Genomic DNA, 18781 nt, shown 5'->3' with positions numbered 1-18781 from the left:
TTGAGAAGAAATTTATAAAAAAATTTTGTAAATAATGAAATTCCTGTGAAATTTTTATTCTTTTTTGAAAATAATTAAAAGTTTGTGTAAAATTTTATTAAATTTTTTTTTTAAACAATTGAATTCTTTTGGAAAACTTTATGAAAATAGTAAATATTGAAAATCATTGAATTGAGGAAAATATTTGAAAATAATGGAATTTCTGCAATCATTTGTAATTTCTCTTAAATTCTTCAAATTATATCGTACAATTTACGAACTTTTCATTCTTTTTGAATCAAATTACGGACTTTAAGGACTTTTTTTTTTTTAAAAACGGACTTTTACGGAATTTACGGACTTAGTTCGAGCCCTGTTTGGTTCAAAACTGTCATGAATTTTATTATGGAATTACCTCAGATTTGAAAAAAACACCTTGCAATAACTGCAAAGTTGAAATTGACGTTTAACTTTGGTTCAAAACTGTCATCAATTTTATTAAGGAATTAGCTCAGAATTAAAAAAAAACACCTTGCAATAACTGCAACGTTGAAATTGACGTTTAGCATTGGTTCAAAACTGTCATCAATTTTATGAAGGAATTAGCTCAGATTCTAAAAAAAACACCTTGCAATAACTGCAACGTTGAAATTGACGTTTAGCCTTGGTTCAAAATTGACATCCACTTGGTTCCTGAAACTCAAATTTGAAAATTAAATATTTTTATTATCATTCGAAAAATTCAATGGTTACTGATCGCTGGGTGCCAGCTTCACAATAGTAATAAGCAAGGAGAGGGAATTCCTGCTTCAATGATGAATTAGAATGTTGCGCTTGAAGTTCTCCGTTCGACATTAAACGATTCCCATGAATTATTTTACTCTTAACCCGATTCGTTTCGTTTGTGATATACACACGCTGCTGATGTAATTGGAGTTTCTCCCAAGTTCTCCGACCTTTGAATAATATCGTCCGGTAGTCGTGGCTCGTGCACCTTTTCCTCGTGTCAGTGCGCGGACGGCGCAATACACACCTACACACAGGTGTTGGCTCTTTGCACATGCATACATATAGTTATGGGTCAGAGTCGTGAGTGAGTCTTTCACCGGATGTACAGCAGGCTCCGGGCTCTGGGTCAAAATCAAGGATATCGTTCAGCATTTATATATATATAAAGAGACTCTCCTCCTTCGATCTCCTTTTTCTCATGCTCGATCATCTCTCGTTCCGGGTCTTGATGATGATAATAATAATAATAAAAAAATATTTGTCTGCTTTCAATTAAACAAGAGAAATTCGATCGTCGGCTACAAGGATAGAAAGGATGGAATAAAATTCCTATTATTTTTTTAAAAATCTTTTTCTAATAAAATCCCACGGTTAGGAAAAGGAGTTTAGAAGAAAAAAAAACCGCTCCTTTATGGTAGTCATAGAGAACTCAACATTTATTATACGGGAATTTTATTTTCTACGTGACATACACCGCCTCTGACCTCACAATCTTTCTGCATGCTCGTCGTATAACTGTCGCTTTCTTTCTTTCTTTTCTACCTCGTGCTTAAAACAACTCTCTTTTACTTATTCGAAATTAAAAAAAAGACATTTCTGCTATTTTCGATTTTCAGTTTCAGCATTGAATTTTATGCAATGGGTTCTTTTTCTAAATATAATCTAATGCCTTAATAAAGTTTAGGTCAGTTTATAAAGTTGGCACCTAGGTTATTTTTGAAAATTATATGTTAGTAATGAATCAAAAATGAAGCTGTAAGTGGCACCCAAGTAATTGTTGACAATTTTATATTAGTATTGAATCAAAAATGAAAAAGTGGCACCCAGGTAATTTTTGACAATTTTATATTAGTATTGAATCGAAAATGATACCTGGGTGCCAATTTCGGTTTCAAACTTTTCAGCTGAAACTGGCACCCAGGAATTAGCACCCAATTAATTTTAAAAATTATAAATCTTTTTGTTTTAAAAACTACTATAAATTTTTGAAAAACTCTCTGGGTGCTGATATCAAATACAATTGTTTTGATTCTAATATCAAAAGAAATCGAAAATTGAATGTTTCAAGTGGATATATCAGATGAACATTTCACTTTTTCAAAGCGCCCACACAACGAACGCATAGCTTTGCAACCATATTAGTGACAGTTTTGTGCTTGGACTATTGAGATCCGTGAGCCGACGGAACATTAGGAAAAGAGAGAAGAAGTGGTATTTGTTAATGGATACACTTGTATATATGTATTAATGTGTGTGTGAGCCTACACGCGCGATTATAATGGATGAGAAGGTAATCTGGTCGTGCCAGATTCAGGTTTGTTGACACGGATCTCCTCGTCCGGGTGGAAAGGCGGGAGTCACCTTCGTTTGTTCGACACATTCGTTTCAGTGAGCAGCTATATCAAATGGCTTTTCTCGTGCACTTTCTTCGGTCTGTCGAATTTGAAACATTTTTTTCATCATCATCACTTTGTGTGACGCTTTTCCTTTTTTTCACTATGTACGATATCTTTGTTTCTTTTTTCTCGTCAACAATTTTACAATCCTCCAAGCAGAATTAATTTCTTCAATTTTACATTAATTTTCCGAAACGGATGCCAACATAAAATTTTCGAAAATAACCTGGGTGTCAGTTTTAGGTTCATTTTTGATTCAATACTAATATAAAATTGTCAAAAATTACCTAGGTGCTAGTTATAGCTTCATTTTCTGTTTCAATGCCATCATAAAATTGTCGAAAATTACCTAGGTGACAGTTTCAGGTTCATTTTTAACATCTAAATACCCACATAAAATTCTCAAATTACCTGGCTGCCACTTTCAACTTCATTTTTGATTCAATACTAAAATAAAAATTTCAAAAATCACCGGAGTGACAGTTTCAGGTTCAATCTTACCTGTCAATACCCAAATAAAATTGTCAAAAATTACATGGGTGCCACTTTCAACTTCATTATTCATTTAATATTAAGAAAAAATGTTCAAAAATCACCTGGGTGACAGTTTCAGCTTCATTTTTTATTCAATACCAATATAAAATTGTCAAAAATTACCTGGGTGCTACTTTCAACTTCATTTTTTATTCAATACTAATATAAAATTATCAAAAATCAGCTGAGTGCAACTTTCAACTTCATTTTTGACTCAATATTAATATAAAATTGTCAAAAATTACCTGGGTGACACTTTCAACTTCATTTTTGATTCAATACTAAAATAAAAATGTCAAAAATCACCTGGGTGCCAGTTTAGTTTCATTTTTTATTCAATACTATTATAAAATTGTCAAAAATTACCTGGGTGCCACTTTAAACTTCATTTTTAATTCAATACTAAAATAAAAATTTCAAAAATCACCTGGGTGCCAGTTTAGTTTCATTTTTGATTCAATACTAATATAAAATTGTCAAAAATTACCTGGGTGCCACTTTAAACTTCATTTTTAATTCAATACTAAAATAAAAATTTCAAAAATCACCTGGGTGCCAGTTTAGTTTCATTTTTGATTCAATACTAATATAAAATTGTCAAAAATTACCTGGGTGCCACTTTCAACTTCCTTTTGATTCAATACTAAAATAATATTTTTAAAAATCACCTGGATGACAGTTTTGTTTCATTTTTACATGTCAATACCCAAATAAAATTGTCAAAAATTACGTGGGTGCCAGCTTCAGAAACTGTCATTAATTTTATTAAGGCATTATCTCAGATGTAAAATAGAACCTTAAATATTTTTTTTGTGGTTAAAATCAAGATAAAATTTTGAAAAAACCTACTAAAAGAATTTCCCAGTTAACACCACCCACTTGTCTGTTGGAAATTAAATGTGAAAGTTAAATATTTTTGTTGTTTAACCCAAGTAAATAAATTACCAGGGTGTCATAGTTACAGCTTCGTTTTTGTAACCAACTTTAAATTGTTAAAAATTGTATGGGTGCTCATAGCTGGGTGCTAGTTCCAGCTTTTTTTTGTTTGATTAGATTCAATTTAAAAAAATATGTTATAGGTATTGAAATAAAAATGAAACTGGCACCCAGATATCAGCACCCATACAATTTTTGAAAATTTTAAATTGGTACTGAAACAAAAATGCATTTGGAACAGACGCCTAGTTAAATTTTCAAAATTTTATATTAAATTTGGACAAAAAATATATTTTACATTAAAATTTAATTTCAAAAATCATATGGGTGACGATAACTGTGTACCAGCTTCACGAAATTAAATATTTTGTTGTTTAAAATCAACATAAAATTTTCAAAAATTACCTGGGTGTCAGTTTCTGCTTTATTTTGATTCAGTTGGTACTAACAGAAAATTTTCAAAAATACCTGGGTGCCAGTTTCGACCATCTTTGAGTGCCAGCTAACATCCAGGTAATTTTTGAAAATTTTATATTCGTTTTAAACAAAAAAAAAATTGAGTTAAAACTAGGACCGAGGTAATTTATAAAAATTTGATCTTCGTTTTAAATAAAAAAATTGAGGTAAACATTGCACTCAAGCACCCAGGCAATTTTTCTATATTTTATGTTGATTTAAAACAAAAATGAAGCTGAAACTGGCACCCAGGCAATTTTTCTAAATGTTGTGTTAATTTAAAATAGAAATGGAACTGAAATTGACACCCAGCTATCGGCACCCATACAATTTTTAAAAATTTAAAGTCGGTATTGAAACAGAAACGAAGCTGCAATTCTATGGCACCCAGGCAATTTTTTATTTGAGTTAAACTATAGAAAAAAAAATTTTAAATGTAATTTCAAAAATCAAATGGGTGCGCTCCCTGGGTGTCAGTTTCTTTAAGCCAGCATCCATTTAATTTTTGATAATTTTCATTATAATTGATAGAATTCAGACTTTAGACTGACTTTTAAAGAGCGAATAGAAGAACAGAGACTAAATTTAAAAAAGAAAGAAAAGGATAGATGGGACTTTAGGGTGGACCTTGAAAGTTTTTGAAGACGACGGTTCTGTGCTGTGTGTGTGTGAGTATATATGCGGTTCAAGGTGCGTGACTTGAAGGAGAAAAAACGTGATGAGTAAGAAAGGGATTTAAGACCCTTTGGTAGTGCATTCTCTCCTCTCTCTCTCTCTCGACCCCTCGGCCAAAAATCGTGAATCGCGATTCGTGACCGTCTTTCCGTGTTTTGTGCACGAGATCCCGCCGAGATATAATCACTCGATTCCGGATCTCGCCGTCATGCCAGGCCTCACGAATCGAAAACAACCTTTCTTCCTTTGCCCTCCTCTCTCTCTCGTGTGGGTGGATCTTGGGTTCGTGAAAAAATATTCTACATGAGTCTCTCGAAACTAGGCTCAATTCTAGTGAATACTAAGAAAAAGACCACAAAAGACGAATAAATTTTATTAAAACTATTCTCAATTCTAACACTGAAGAAAGGACCCATAAAGATCCATAAATTTGTTCGACAAAATAGACGAAAATTAATACTAAGAGCATAGTCCTAGAACGGCACCCAGGTATCAGCACCCACTTAATTTGGAAAACTAAATTTTAAATTTAAATATTCTTTGTAGTTGAAACCAACATAAAATTTTGAAGAATTGACTGAGTGCTGATACCTGGGTGCTAATTTCAGTTTCAAACTTTTTAGCTGAAACTAGGACCCATGCATTAGCACCCAATTAATTTAGAAAATTTAAATTTTCTTTGTAGTTGAAACCAACATAGAATTTTGAAGAATTGACTGGGGGCTGACCCCTGGGTGTCAATTTTAATTTCGAAGTTTTCAGCTCAGGCACCCAGGTATTAGCACCCACTGAATTTAAAAAATTAAACTTTAAATTTATATATTCTTTATATTTAGAAGCAACTTAAAATTCTAAAGAATTGTCTGGGTGCTGATACCTAGGTGCCAATTTCAGTTTTTAAATTTTCCAGCTCAAAATGACACCCAGGTATTAGCACCCACTTAATTTGGAAAATTAAACTTTAAATTTAAATATTTTTTGTAATTAAAACCAACATAATGTTTTGAAAAACTAACTGGGCATTGTTCTAGTGTTCTAGAATGGCACCCAGGCATCAGCACCCACTAAATTTGATAAATTAAATTTTAAAGTTATATTTTTTTGTTTAAAACGAACATAAAATTTTGAAGAATTGACTAAGTGCTGATACCTGGGTGCTAATTTTAGTTTCAAACTTTTTAACTGAAACTAGCACCCATACATTAGCACCCAATTAATTTAGAAAATTTAAATTTAAATATTCTTTGTAGTTGAAACCAACATAGAATTTTGAAGAATTGACTGGGGGCTGACCCCTGTGTGTCAATTTTAATTTCGAAGTTTTCAGCTCAGGCACCCAGGTATTAGCACCCGTTTAATCTTAGAAAATGAAATTTTAAAGTTATAAATATTTTTTTGTATTTAAAATAAACATACAATTTTGAAGAATTGACTGGGTGCTGATACCTGGGTGCCAATTTCGGTTTCAAACTTTTCAGCTTAGCACCCACTTAGTTAAAAACATTAAATTTTAAAGTTCCATTTTTTTAAAATCAACATAAAATTTTGAATAAAATTACCTGGGTGCTAATACCTGGGTGCAAGTTTCGAGGAGGAACTTTAGATAACGAGACTTATCGAGCAAAATTACAAATTGCCTCCCAGTTAATTATTGTTATGGGTGTCTATTGAGTCAATAGAATCTTTTTGTCTTTAGGTTCCTAACAGCACCCAGGAATTTGAATAATTCTACAAAGTATAAAAATGAGTTGATTTTGTCTCCCAGAGCTATGGTAACAAACTTAATTTCTTCATTCCTTCATTTCTGAATACGGAATGCATATAAAGTGCAATGAAGGAGTCGACATTCCCACTATATTTGTACAATGATTAATTTACATCGAATCGACATTGTCGCGCACCTAATGCAAATATCGATAAACATAATTCTGTCTCAATATTATACTGTATGTATCGAGAGATTGCGCGAGAGGAAAAGGAAAACGCCTCTCTCGCTACTAATATAATCTGCAAAGAAACTGAAATCTTTTTATGAAACAAATATTTAGAAATAAATATTGCGAAATGCAATATTTCGCGACACAAAATACAAACTTACGAAACACTGTATTTTAATAATAATTGACTATTGTACTCTACGATGTTGAAAATATTTTAAAATCGGTTCTACAATATTGAAGGTATTAGAAGATAAGCTGGGTTTCAGTTTTAAAGTTGGCACCCAGGTCACACCTGTCTTGAATGAAAAAAAGTTCGTCCCGGATGACTAAAAGTAATGGTGGTATATTATGAATCTTTGGACCTCAAATAAACCAAATTTGAATGATACAAAATCGTATTTGATCCTCCTGCACTATTTTTCATAGGTTAAATGTTCATTTAATGCATTACAATTAGAGGTGTGCAAAATTCGAATCGAGAGAAAATTCGATTCGAATTGCTCAACTCGACTCGGTTTACTTTCGATTCGAATTGTCAGTTGGAATCGAATTTTCTTTCGATTCGAATTGGCCAATCCGAAAATCGAAGTTAGACTTTCGAATTGCTATTTAGTATATGCAGTATGTTGTGTTTCGAATTGGCCGAATTATTCGAAACTCGAGTCGAGTCGAGCAATTCGAATCGATTCGAATTAGCCGACTCGAATCGAGAGAAAATTCGATTCGAACTGCCAATTCGAAATTTGAACCTTCGAATTTCGAATTGGCCTATTCGAGTTGAAAGTTAACCGAGTCGAGTTGAGCAATTCGAAATTCGAACCTTCGAATTTCGAATTGACAGTTCGAATCGAATTATCTCCGATTCGAATTTTCTGTTATCGAGTCGATTAATGTTCGGTTCGACTCGATTATATGCACACCTCTAATTACAATGAAAACATTATTTTTTTATGAGTATTAGCCAATTAACCCAATAGGCTAATTGGGGGTTTTGGGGTCGCTGATTATGAATTTAATGTTAGTTTTCCAAAATTCAAAATATGTAGGACTTTTTAAATAAATTTTATCGGATTTGCTTGAAACTTATTACTCGGGGTCGCTGATTTTAACAAAAGATTTTAATTCATTTTTAAAATTTTGCCCGTCATATGGACTACATCAATTTTTAATTTTGACATCAGATTTGGATTTATAGTGACCTCAAAATCCCTCAAGTAAACATTTTAGACAAATCCTGCAACATTTAAAATCTTTGGTCGACATACTGGATCCGCTAATTTGTATTTATTAGAACGGACATCAATTTAAAATTTAGTTACTCCAAAAACCCCCTGAGAAATAAATTTTGATCAAACAGCATCAATCTTGAAATTATCCGCCATTTTAGATTTTGAAAATCTGACATCATATTCGTAATCAGCGATTCCAAAAACCCCGAGTAAGAACAGGATTCGTAATCAACGACCGAGTAACACGTTTCAAGTGGATCTGTACAGTAGAAATATAATTTTGATCAAAGGCGTCAGTGACAGTCCTGGTTAAGTTTAGTCAATTAATAAAATGAGTTGAAATTTTGTACGACAGTCTAAAATGCAATAAAGAAGAGCAGTGATGTGCAAAGTTTTAATATTTCTAAAATTAATTATTACTTTAAAATTATCAGTTGTCAGGGTCACTTCTAACCAGATTTCTCTTCTTACCGATTTCCAAAGTGTTTTATTATAATTTATTTTTACATTATTAAAAATTTTTTAATCGTATAGCTGGGCTCATAATTAACATTTCTTAAATGTCAAAACAAATGAAAACTTTTGACTTGACGTTGCCCAATTTTTCTAACCCACATAAAATAATACTTTCTTTTTTATGTGTAATTAAATTATTTAAATATTTAAGCAAATAATTATGAATTACTAATAAAAATATTGAAAACACTAATGTTATGTTAATTTAGTACACATTTACTGCCAAATAATTTTATTTTTCTCCCAGATAGCCCCTGATGAAAACACTGGCTGGAAGTTCACTGGAAGCCTACCCAGCAAACACTGTTACAGATCTGTTACAGAACTGTGACAAATAATTGAAGAACATGTGATGTAACTGGTGACTCACAGGGGACTCACTGGGTACGCAAAATGTCGTAGTCAGAAGGTTGTCACAGTTAAGTAACAGATCTGTAACATGGTGACGAAGATACTTGTCACAGTTCTAGAACAGTTACAAATTTCTGTTACTCATATCTGTCATTAAAAAATATTTTAATTAAAATTAAAAAAATATTCCACGCTGTTCTCGTATGTCATACATACCCGGAATATTTATACATGTCGAAGAAAATTTGTTTTGCTATTTATTTGAATATTTACAACCACGAGGTCTCGAACGCAAGACGCAGCTAGGAGTGGATTATAAATCAAACGCTCTACCAACTGCGCCACGGAGGCTCATGAAAGGAAGTTTAGAATTTACATATATAACGAAGGAACTATGAAAATGTGCTTTGTAACTTGAAAAAGGATACTGTATTTGCAACAATAGTATAATTATGTTATGTATAATATACATTATATTTAATAATGTTAATTGAAAAATGTAAATTTTCAAAGTTACAAGCATAAGGAAAGGCTTAAAAATTACTTTTTAAATGAAAGATTAAAGCAATAAATTTAAGCTTAATTAATGAAATTTCTACATTTGTATAACAAATTTATATTCTATAATTTTTCATTTAAATATAAATAGATTTTACAAAATTCTTTGTGAAATTAATTTATCAAAAAAATTTGCTATTACGAATAATAATAATGTCAAACAATTAACGAATAATTACATTCTCGATTACATTACATGCACCCTTAAAACATTTATGAGACTTTTATACATAATAATATTGTTTAAATAGTCACTAGAAGAATAATAAAACCGAAGAAAATTTAAAGATAGAGTAAAAAATGCTACTGATAGTAGTATAAAAGAAATAAGAAAGCAATTTGTTGTCAATAATTACTATATGAGTGATTCTCCACAAAGTGGTAACTTTTGAATATGTTAAAATTTTCTTTTTTAATTAAATTTTTTGGAAATTTTTTATTTAGATCTTTTTAATAAAGCTTGAAAATGATTATTTTATAGATATTTGAGTTTAATTCTTTCTTTAGTTTTATATACAAACAATTTAAAAATTTGTAATTTAAAGGTTAAATAATTTATTTGAAAAAGTTAATTTTCGACTGTGAATAATTATAAATAGTGTAAATAAGCAAATAATTACTTTAAACTGCTTTAATAAATAAATAAATAATATTTTTACTCATACCTGTTATTGAAATTACTTGTTTTGATACAGGTTAATCGAGGTTAATAATATTTATTCAAGAAAACAAAACACTTCCATTACGCGAAACGAAATTAGGAACTGGAGTTTACAGGAACTGGAGTTTACAAATCAAAGAAAAAAATTCATTGAAACCGTAAAAATTCATAAAAATAAACAATTTTTGCAGATTATTAAAGAGATTTGCTTACTCTAAATCACTATTATTTTTATTTTTTTTTTATACATTTAGAATTCGGCAATTTTGTCGGGTATGGAGTTACATACCATTAAAATACGCTATAAAATAATAGTAACTTTTGTAGTTTTAAATCTACAAATTATATTTTTTTTTGCAAATTTAACATAAATACAACTTATTAACTTAATAATATTAATGGCAAATAAAATCGCACTAAAAAAGGGAATAAAATTAATGAAAATCAATGAAATTGTAAACTCCAGTTCTAAATAAAAAAAGATTGGGGAAAATATTAAAAAAATATTTTTACACAGATTTTTTAATGGAAATTAGAAAACGACACACTAAAACTTAGTTTTTGAGATGAACTTTCGAATAGAATAAATAAAAAAACGTTTAAAATAAAGTTTGTGCAAAATAAAACATATTAAACTTCATGATTCATGTGTGGAGAAACGACAAATGTGCATTTTTTGAACATTTGCAATTGAATTACAACTTTTGTTTTAATTAAAAAATTTTTCGATTATGATATTACTAAAAAACATATTGAAGATTAATTATGCAAAAGTTTGAAGTAGATTAGATAACAATTTTTCAAGTTATTAAATAGGAAATAGAGGGGAAGCAAAAGTGACCACTTAATGAAGAATCACCCATATAGGTATTTTTTATAAATTATTACGAATTATATTATATTATATTAAAAATAATATGAACTACACCAAATTTGTTAGAAGAGTTTAACATTGTTCGGACAATGTTAAACTGTATATTACAGAACTGCATTGCAACAGATGTTTAGATCAATTACACAACAATGTTCATACACAGTTATAGAACAAGGTTGGAACAACAGTTACAGAAAATTTTCGACATTAAAGTTATGTAACTCTTACATCACATTGTGATAGAACTGTGACATAAGCATAATACAGAACTATTCTGTAACTAACTTGTAACTATGTTCTAGAACTCTGTTACAATCAGGTTCTATCACAGATCTATAACTAGTTAGGAACAAATGTTCTATAACACTGTAACCTCACTGTTATAGAATACTTATATAACGTGTTTGCTGGGTAAATAGTGCCTGACTTATGCCTAGCCTGGGCAGAAAGGATAGTAAGGTGTACAGTGACCGACACCTACTTAGTGAACAACACCCTCAATTAAATATCGCAATAAATATAAAACAAAACATTATTATTGTATATTTTAAAAATGTTAATATTATAAAATGCAATTTATGGAAGCTATTAAATTAGTAGCAATATTAAATTCGATTATATTTCGGAAATAATTTTAATTTCTATGAAGATAACCTCAAGAACTCACTTTTTGAGGTTATCTTTACAGAAAGTAAAATGTTGTGAATAATAAATTAAATATTGCAACTACTTAAATAGCTTCCAAAAAGATTGTATTTTATAATATTAATAATTTTAAAATATACATTAATAATTTATTGTTTTATATTTATTGCGATTTTTAATTGGAAGTGTCGTACACTAAGCGGGTGTCGGTCACTGTACCCGTTACCCTATGAATCAAAAATTAAATTCCGGATAAATTCTATTTTCTTTTCCAAGAAGTTATATATATCAAACATATTAAAATAATATTAGGCGTAATCTTCCGTGCACAGTACACAAAGAGTCCTTATGTTGTTTTCACTGTGGAGCGTCACATAAATTATATGTCAATTTAGTAATTAAAAAGAAAACTGCATTAATAACTTGAATTAATTTGAATATCGTAATAAAGCATTTTTCCATTATAATGAATTAAGTAACATTCAACCCATAAAAATAGTGCAGGAGGATCAGATATGATTTTGTATTATTCAAATTTTGTTTATTTGAGGTCCAAAGATTCATAATATACCACCAATATTTTTAGTCATCGGGGACGAACTTTTTTTCATTCAAGACAGGTGTGAGGTATCAACACCCAGTAAATTTTTCAAAATTTTATATTAGTTTTTCAAAAAAAATGAAGCTGGAACTGGCACCCATCTATGTGCACCCATATAATTAATAATTAAATACACCTAGGTATCAGCACTCAGTTAATTATTCAAAATTTTATATTGGTTTTTAAAAAAAGTGAACCTGGACCTGGCACCCAGCTATGAGCACCCATACAATTTTTACCAATTTGAAGTTAGTAACAAAAAACGAAGCTGTAACTATGTCACCCAAGTAATTTTTTTCACTTCTGTCAAACAAAAAAAATATTTACATTTTAAATTTAATTTTCCAAAACCAAGTGGGTTGCATTTTTCGCAGGGTGTTTTTCTTTAGAATCTGAGCTAATGTCTTAATAAAATTTATGACAGTTTATTAAGCTGACACCCAGGTAATTTCTGATAATTTTATATTGGTATTGAACCAAAAATGAAGCTTAAACTGGCACCCAGGTAATTTTCGAAAATTTTATGTTGGTATTGAAACAAAAATGAAGCTGAAACTGGTACCTGGGTAATTTATGACAATTTTATATTGGTATTAAACCGAAAATGAACCTAAAAATGGAACCCAGGTAATTTTTGACAATTTTATATTGGCATTGAATAAAAAATGAATCTGAAGCTGGAACCCAGGTAATTTCTGACAATTTTATATTGGTATTGAACCAAAAATGAACCTGAAACTGGCAGCCAGGTAATTTCTGACAATTTTATATTGGTATTGAACCAAAAATGAACCTGAATCTGGCACCCAAGTAATTTTTGACAATTTTATATTGGTATTGAATCGAAAATGAAGCTGGAACTGGCACCCAGGTAAGTTTTTCGTTGATTTTAAATTTAACAAATATTTAATTTTTAAAAACCAAATGGGTGCCAGTTTCAGCTTCATGAAGATGAAGCTAAAGTTAGCACCAAGTTATCAGCACCCATTTAATTTTTAAAGTTTTTATTATTGGTGATAATTGATAGACTGGGTTTCTTTACAGAAGAGCATACTTCAAAATGATTTTTGAAGATCTAATTGAAGAACAAAACTCAATAAATCATTTTTTTTAACAACATAAAATTTCAAAAAAGTTCCAGGGTGCTGATAAGTGGGTGTAATATTTTCAGCTTTTGAAAAATATTAAACGTTAAAAATTAATTTACAAAATTGAAAGGGTTCTGAAGCTGGCACCCAGGTAATTTTTTTATAATTTTACGTTGATTTTAAATAAAAAAAAATATTTAAGTTTCAAATTTAATTTCCAGGTGCTAAATGGGTGGTAATAACTATAGGTGCCATCTTTAGCTTCATGAATATTGCTAGACTTTAGACTCATATTCAAAGATCGAATAGAATAAATAACTGCGGTCTATCACTTACTTAATTTTAGAATTTAAAGTTAACTATTTATTTTATTTAAAAACAACATGGAATTTTCAAAAATTACCAGGGTGCTTGGGTTTCAGGTTTCTCTCTATTTTTTTTGTGTACAAAACGAAAACAAAATTTTGAAAAATTACCTGGGTGCTTAAATGTTAAAAAATGTTATTCTTGAGTTCTGGACGGAGTGTCCATAAAATCTTGTCGAAATTAAAAAATTATTATAGAGATTAGATGCTGTCACCCAATCCTTAAATTATTTGGGTTTTGGTCTAGGTGACCATGAATATTATTAACTTGTCGAAATTCAAAATTTTACTACAATAATTTTGAATTATCACTTAGTCTCTTAAACTGTTTGGGTTCTGGGTTCTTAAATGTTGAAAAAAAGATGATTCTTGGTAAAAAAAACTCTGGGTTCTGGACTGAATGACTATAAAAACTTAGTCGAGATTCAAAATTATTGTAGATAGTTAATGCGAATTGTCACCCAGACATTAAATTGTTGGGGTTAACTCTATAAAATAATACAAAGCGATAATTCTTGGTTGAGAGCTCTGGGTTCTATGATGGGTGACCATGAATGTCAAAATTCAAAATTATACTACGATAAGTTTAAATTTTAGTACAACCAAATTATCACCTAGCCCTTAAACTATTTGGGTTCTGGGTTCTTAAATATTAAAAAAAAAGATTATTCTTTGTAAAAAAACTCTGGGTTCTGGACTGAATGACTATAAAAACTTAAACAAAATTCAAAATTATTGTATAGATAGTTCATGCGTACCGTCACCCAGTCCTTAAATTGTTTGGGTTCCGCTTCTAAAATATTTTAAAAAAATATGATTCTTGGGTTCTGGACTGAGTGACCATAAAATCTTGTCGAGATTCAAAAACTATTATGTAGAGATTAGATACCGTCACCCAGACGTTAAATTATTTTTGAGTGAAGGTAATATATTGGTATGGAGTGAATGGTAATATGTAAAAACATAATAATATGTTTTTAAAAATATAATCCTAATTAAAATTATCGGATGATATAAGTAAAAATTACTGGGTTATTTTTTCTTTTTCTTAACAAAAAATTATTTTCTTAAAAATACGGTCCGGGGCCCGAATTTCCCCTCTACGGCCCTGTCCTGTTTATATTCTGAGAAAGGGGAAGCGTTGCAAAAATGGCGGATCTGTAGCAGCTGATCCACTTCGAAAATTAAAATCACTCTAACTTCCGCTAAAACTATTTTTACTGTTTGTTTTTTCGATGAATCGAATAATCGACATGGCACACTTAATAAAAATGCGCTTTTATTAAAATTATATAGAAAAAAAATTTAATTCACTCGACTAAAATATTTTTTTTTTTTTTGAAATAATTGTTTTCAAAAAAAAATTTTTTTTGAAAACAATTATTTAAAAAAAAAATTGACTGTTTTTTTTAGTCAGTCTATTTTTTTTTTTATTTGAACCTAAAAATGCAGTCAAAGGTAAAGAAATTGAATTATTAATTAAAGAAATTAAATTAAAGAAAAAAAAAACAAAATTTTTATAGTTGAGAAAGGAATAAAAAAAATGTAAATTTTTCTCTTTTCTATACCTGAACTTTGGCGGCGATTTCGTTGAGTGTATCGGCACTGACTCCCACTCCAGTTTCCCCTTTTGTAAAAGCCGCTCCTTCACCGTCGACTTGGCGCTTGTCCACCTCTTGATGAGCTGCACCACCACCACCTGAAAGGACGTTCTCTCCTCCCTTATGCCCTCCTGAAATCGTCTCCTCATTCTCATTCGGTGCATCGTTCAACGCACATCCTCCTTTTATATCCCCTGTGAATTTCTTCTCAATTCGCAAATCCTTTCGACACTCTTGCCTCTCCATGAACAAACTACGAACCACAGCAGAGCAAAATGTGTGGTGTCACCCTTCCCCCTCCCCCACACCCCCCTCAACAATATTCCCACAAAATAACGAGAAATTTTTCAAGGTCGATTTAGAAAAATTCCAACGATTTATTATTATTATAATAAATTCAAGCACAAAATGGATGATAAACTCGCCTCCATTATTTACGAAACTAATATTTCGAAGGCGAGAATGAGAATTATTAACACTGGCCACAAACACAACAATATTTTGCTACATGATAAAAGTTAGAGAGAGAGAAAGAAAACAGAGATATTAATTTGTAAAGCGAGCTACTACTCTTGTTTTTTAGTGCGAAAGAAAAATGAGCGGCACTCTTTCTTTCTTTCTTTTTTTTGGTTGTGTAAATAATATACACGCCTCTACTCGCCCGCCGCGACCTTGGGAACTGAAAAATCAAGAGTCGAACATGGTACTACTCATTTTGACACGCACCACGAGTGGAATCACACACATACAATACACAACTCTCATCATCACTCGCGAGGAGAGAGAATTTTCATGCGAAACGTCAACCTTGCTCTTTTTCCAAGTCCCTCACCTCGTTTTGTCGACACGCGCAGCACGAGCCGCGATTTCGTTTCCCAGGAGACAAGGCGCCCAGTGACATCTCACGTTCTACTGTGTATTATAATAAAATAATTGCGAATTTTCGTTCGTATGATAAAAATGAGCAAAAGAGTTTTTTTTTTATTTTGCGAAAAAGAAAAATAAGTTTTTGGTTGCGAAAGGAAACGGCATTTTTCTTTTTTGCAAATAGAAATATTTTTTTTTGCAATTTCTTTCTTTTTTGCAAATAAGTTTATTTTGCTTTTTGCAACTAAAAAAATATTTTTCTTTTTGCAATTAAGAATATTTTTATCTTCTTGCAAATTAAAAATATTCTTTTTGCAATTAAGAATATTTTTTTTGCAACTTTTTTTCTTTTTGCAACCAAAAAATATTTTTTTGCAATTAGGAATATTTTTCTTTTTGCAACTAAAAAATATTCTTTTTGAAAATTAAGAATATTTATCTATTTGCAACCAAAAGAAATTCTTTTTGCAATTAAGTTTATTATTTATTTTGCAACAAAAAATATTTTTCTTTTTGCAACTAAAAAGTTTTCTTTTTGCAATAGAGAATATTTTTTTTTGCAACTTTTCTCTTTTTGCAACCAAAAAATATTTTTTTGCAATTAGGAATATTTCTCTTTTTGCAACTAAAAAATATTCTTTCTGTAATTAAGTTTATTTTTCATTTGCAATCAAAAAATATTTTTCTTCTTGCAATTTACGAATATTTTTATCTTTTTGCAACAAAAAAAAAATTCTTTTTGCAATTAAGAATGATTTTCTTCTTGCAACAAAAAAAATATTCTTTTTGCAATTAAGTTTATTTTTTTATTTTGCAACCAAAAAGTATTTTTCTTATAGCAATTAAAAATATTTTTATCTTTTTGCAACCAAAAATATTCCTTTTTTTTAATTAAATGAAATATTTTTTAGTTGCAAAAAGAAAAAATATTATTGGTCGCAATAAAAACCTTTTTAATTGCAAAAGAAAAATATTCTTAATCGAAACAAGAATATTTTTTTGTTGCAAAAAGAAAAATAATCTTAATTGCAAAAAGGATATTTTTTCGTTGCGAAAGAAAAAAGTTGCAAAAAGACAAAAATTCTTAATTGGAAAAAAATATTTATTGGTTGCAAAAAAAATATTTTATTGGTTGCAAAAAAAAATATTTTTTAGTTGCAAAACGGAAAAAGATCGAACAAAAATATTCTTATTTGCAAAAAGAAAGAAATTTTCTTAATTGCAAGAAGAAAAATATTTTTTAGTTGCAAAAACAAATTAATCTTAATTGCAAAATGAATATTTTTTAGTTGTAAAACGGAAAAAGATAAAAAAATATATTCTTATTAGCAAAAAGAGAGAAATATTCTTAATTGCAAAAAGAAAAATAAACTTAACTGCAAAAAGAATATTTTTTATTTGCAAAAAAAATATTCTTCATTAAAAAAAGAATATTTTTTAGTTGCAAAAAGAAAATCATTCTTAATTACAATAAAAATAATTTTTCGTTGCATAAAAAAAAATAATCTTAATTGCAAAAAGGACATTTTTCGTTACAAAAAAAAAGTTGCAAAAAAACAAATATTCGTAATTCCAAAAAAAATATTTATAGGTTTGCAAAAAAAATATTTTTTAGTTGCAAATAGAAAAAAATTGCAAAAAAATATTTTTTGGTTGTAAAAAGAAAAAAGTTGCAAAAAAAATATTCCTTATTGCAAAAAAACTATTTTTTGGTTGCAAAAAGAAAAAAGTTGCAAAAAAAATATTCTCTCTATTGCAAAAAGAAAACTTTTAAGTTGCAAAAAGATAAAAATATTCTTAATTTCAAAAAGAAAAATATTTTTTAGTTGCTAAAAGACAAATATTCTTAATTTGCAAAAAGAAGAAAAGTTGCAAAAGAAAAAAAATATTCTTAGTTGCAAAAGGAAAAATAAACTTAATTGCAAAACGAATATTTATTAGTTGCAAGAAGATTATTTTTGGTTGCAAAAAGAAAAATATTTTTTAGTTGAAAAAATAATCTTAATTGCAAAAACAATATTTTTTGTTTGCAAAATGGAAAAAGATCGAAAAAAATATTTGCAAAAAAAGAAAGACATATTCCTAATTGCAAAAAGAAAAATATTTTTTATTTTGGAAGAAGAAAAAAAAATATTCTTAGTTGCAAATGAAAAAAAATATTCTTGTTTGCAAAAAGAAAAATAAACTTAACTGTAAAAAGAAAATTCTTTTTTTGCAAAAAAAAATATTCTTAATATTGCAAAAAGAAAATTTTTTAGTTGCAAAAAGAAAAAATATTTTTCATTTTGCTATTAGGAATATATTTCTTTTTGCAACCAAAAAAATATTCTCTTCGAAATTAATAATATTCTTTTTTTACAACTAAAAACTATTCTTTTTGCAAATAAGATTTTTTTTCTTTTTGCAACCAAAAAAAATTCTTTTTCCGACTGAGAATTTTTTTTCTTTTGTCAACTAAAAATTATTTTTCTCCTTACAATTCAATTAGATACACTATTTT

The 18781-nt window shown here is 29.2% G+C and overlaps 1 protein-coding gene across 1 annotated transcript in view; it reads right to left on the bottom strand.

Annotated features, from left to right (window-relative positions):
• Positions 1 to 16340, bottom strand: part of LOC122512450 (probable ribonuclease ZC3H12D) — a 51834-nt gene extending 35494 nt beyond the window's left edge. The window contains exon 1 of the mRNA XM_043628285.1: positions 15382 to 16340. Within this exon, the coding sequence (XP_043484220.1) occupies positions 15382 to 15660 (279 nt within the window). The 5' untranslated portion in view covers positions 15661 to 16340. The remainder of the gene's footprint in view (positions 1 to 15381) is intronic.
• Between the last annotated feature and the right edge of the window lie 2441 nt (positions 16341 to 18781).

The sequence above is a fragment of the Leptopilina heterotoma genome, unplaced genomic scaffold (genome assembly GCF_015476425.1).
Source record: "Leptopilina heterotoma isolate Lh14 unplaced genomic scaffold, ASM1547642v1 Lhet_123, whole genome shotgun sequence".
NCBI lineage: Eukaryota > Metazoa > Arthropoda > Insecta > Hymenoptera > Figitidae > Leptopilina > Leptopilina heterotoma.
Note: the sequence above shows the minus strand (reverse complement) of the source record. Positions and strands in the feature narration are given on the sequence as shown.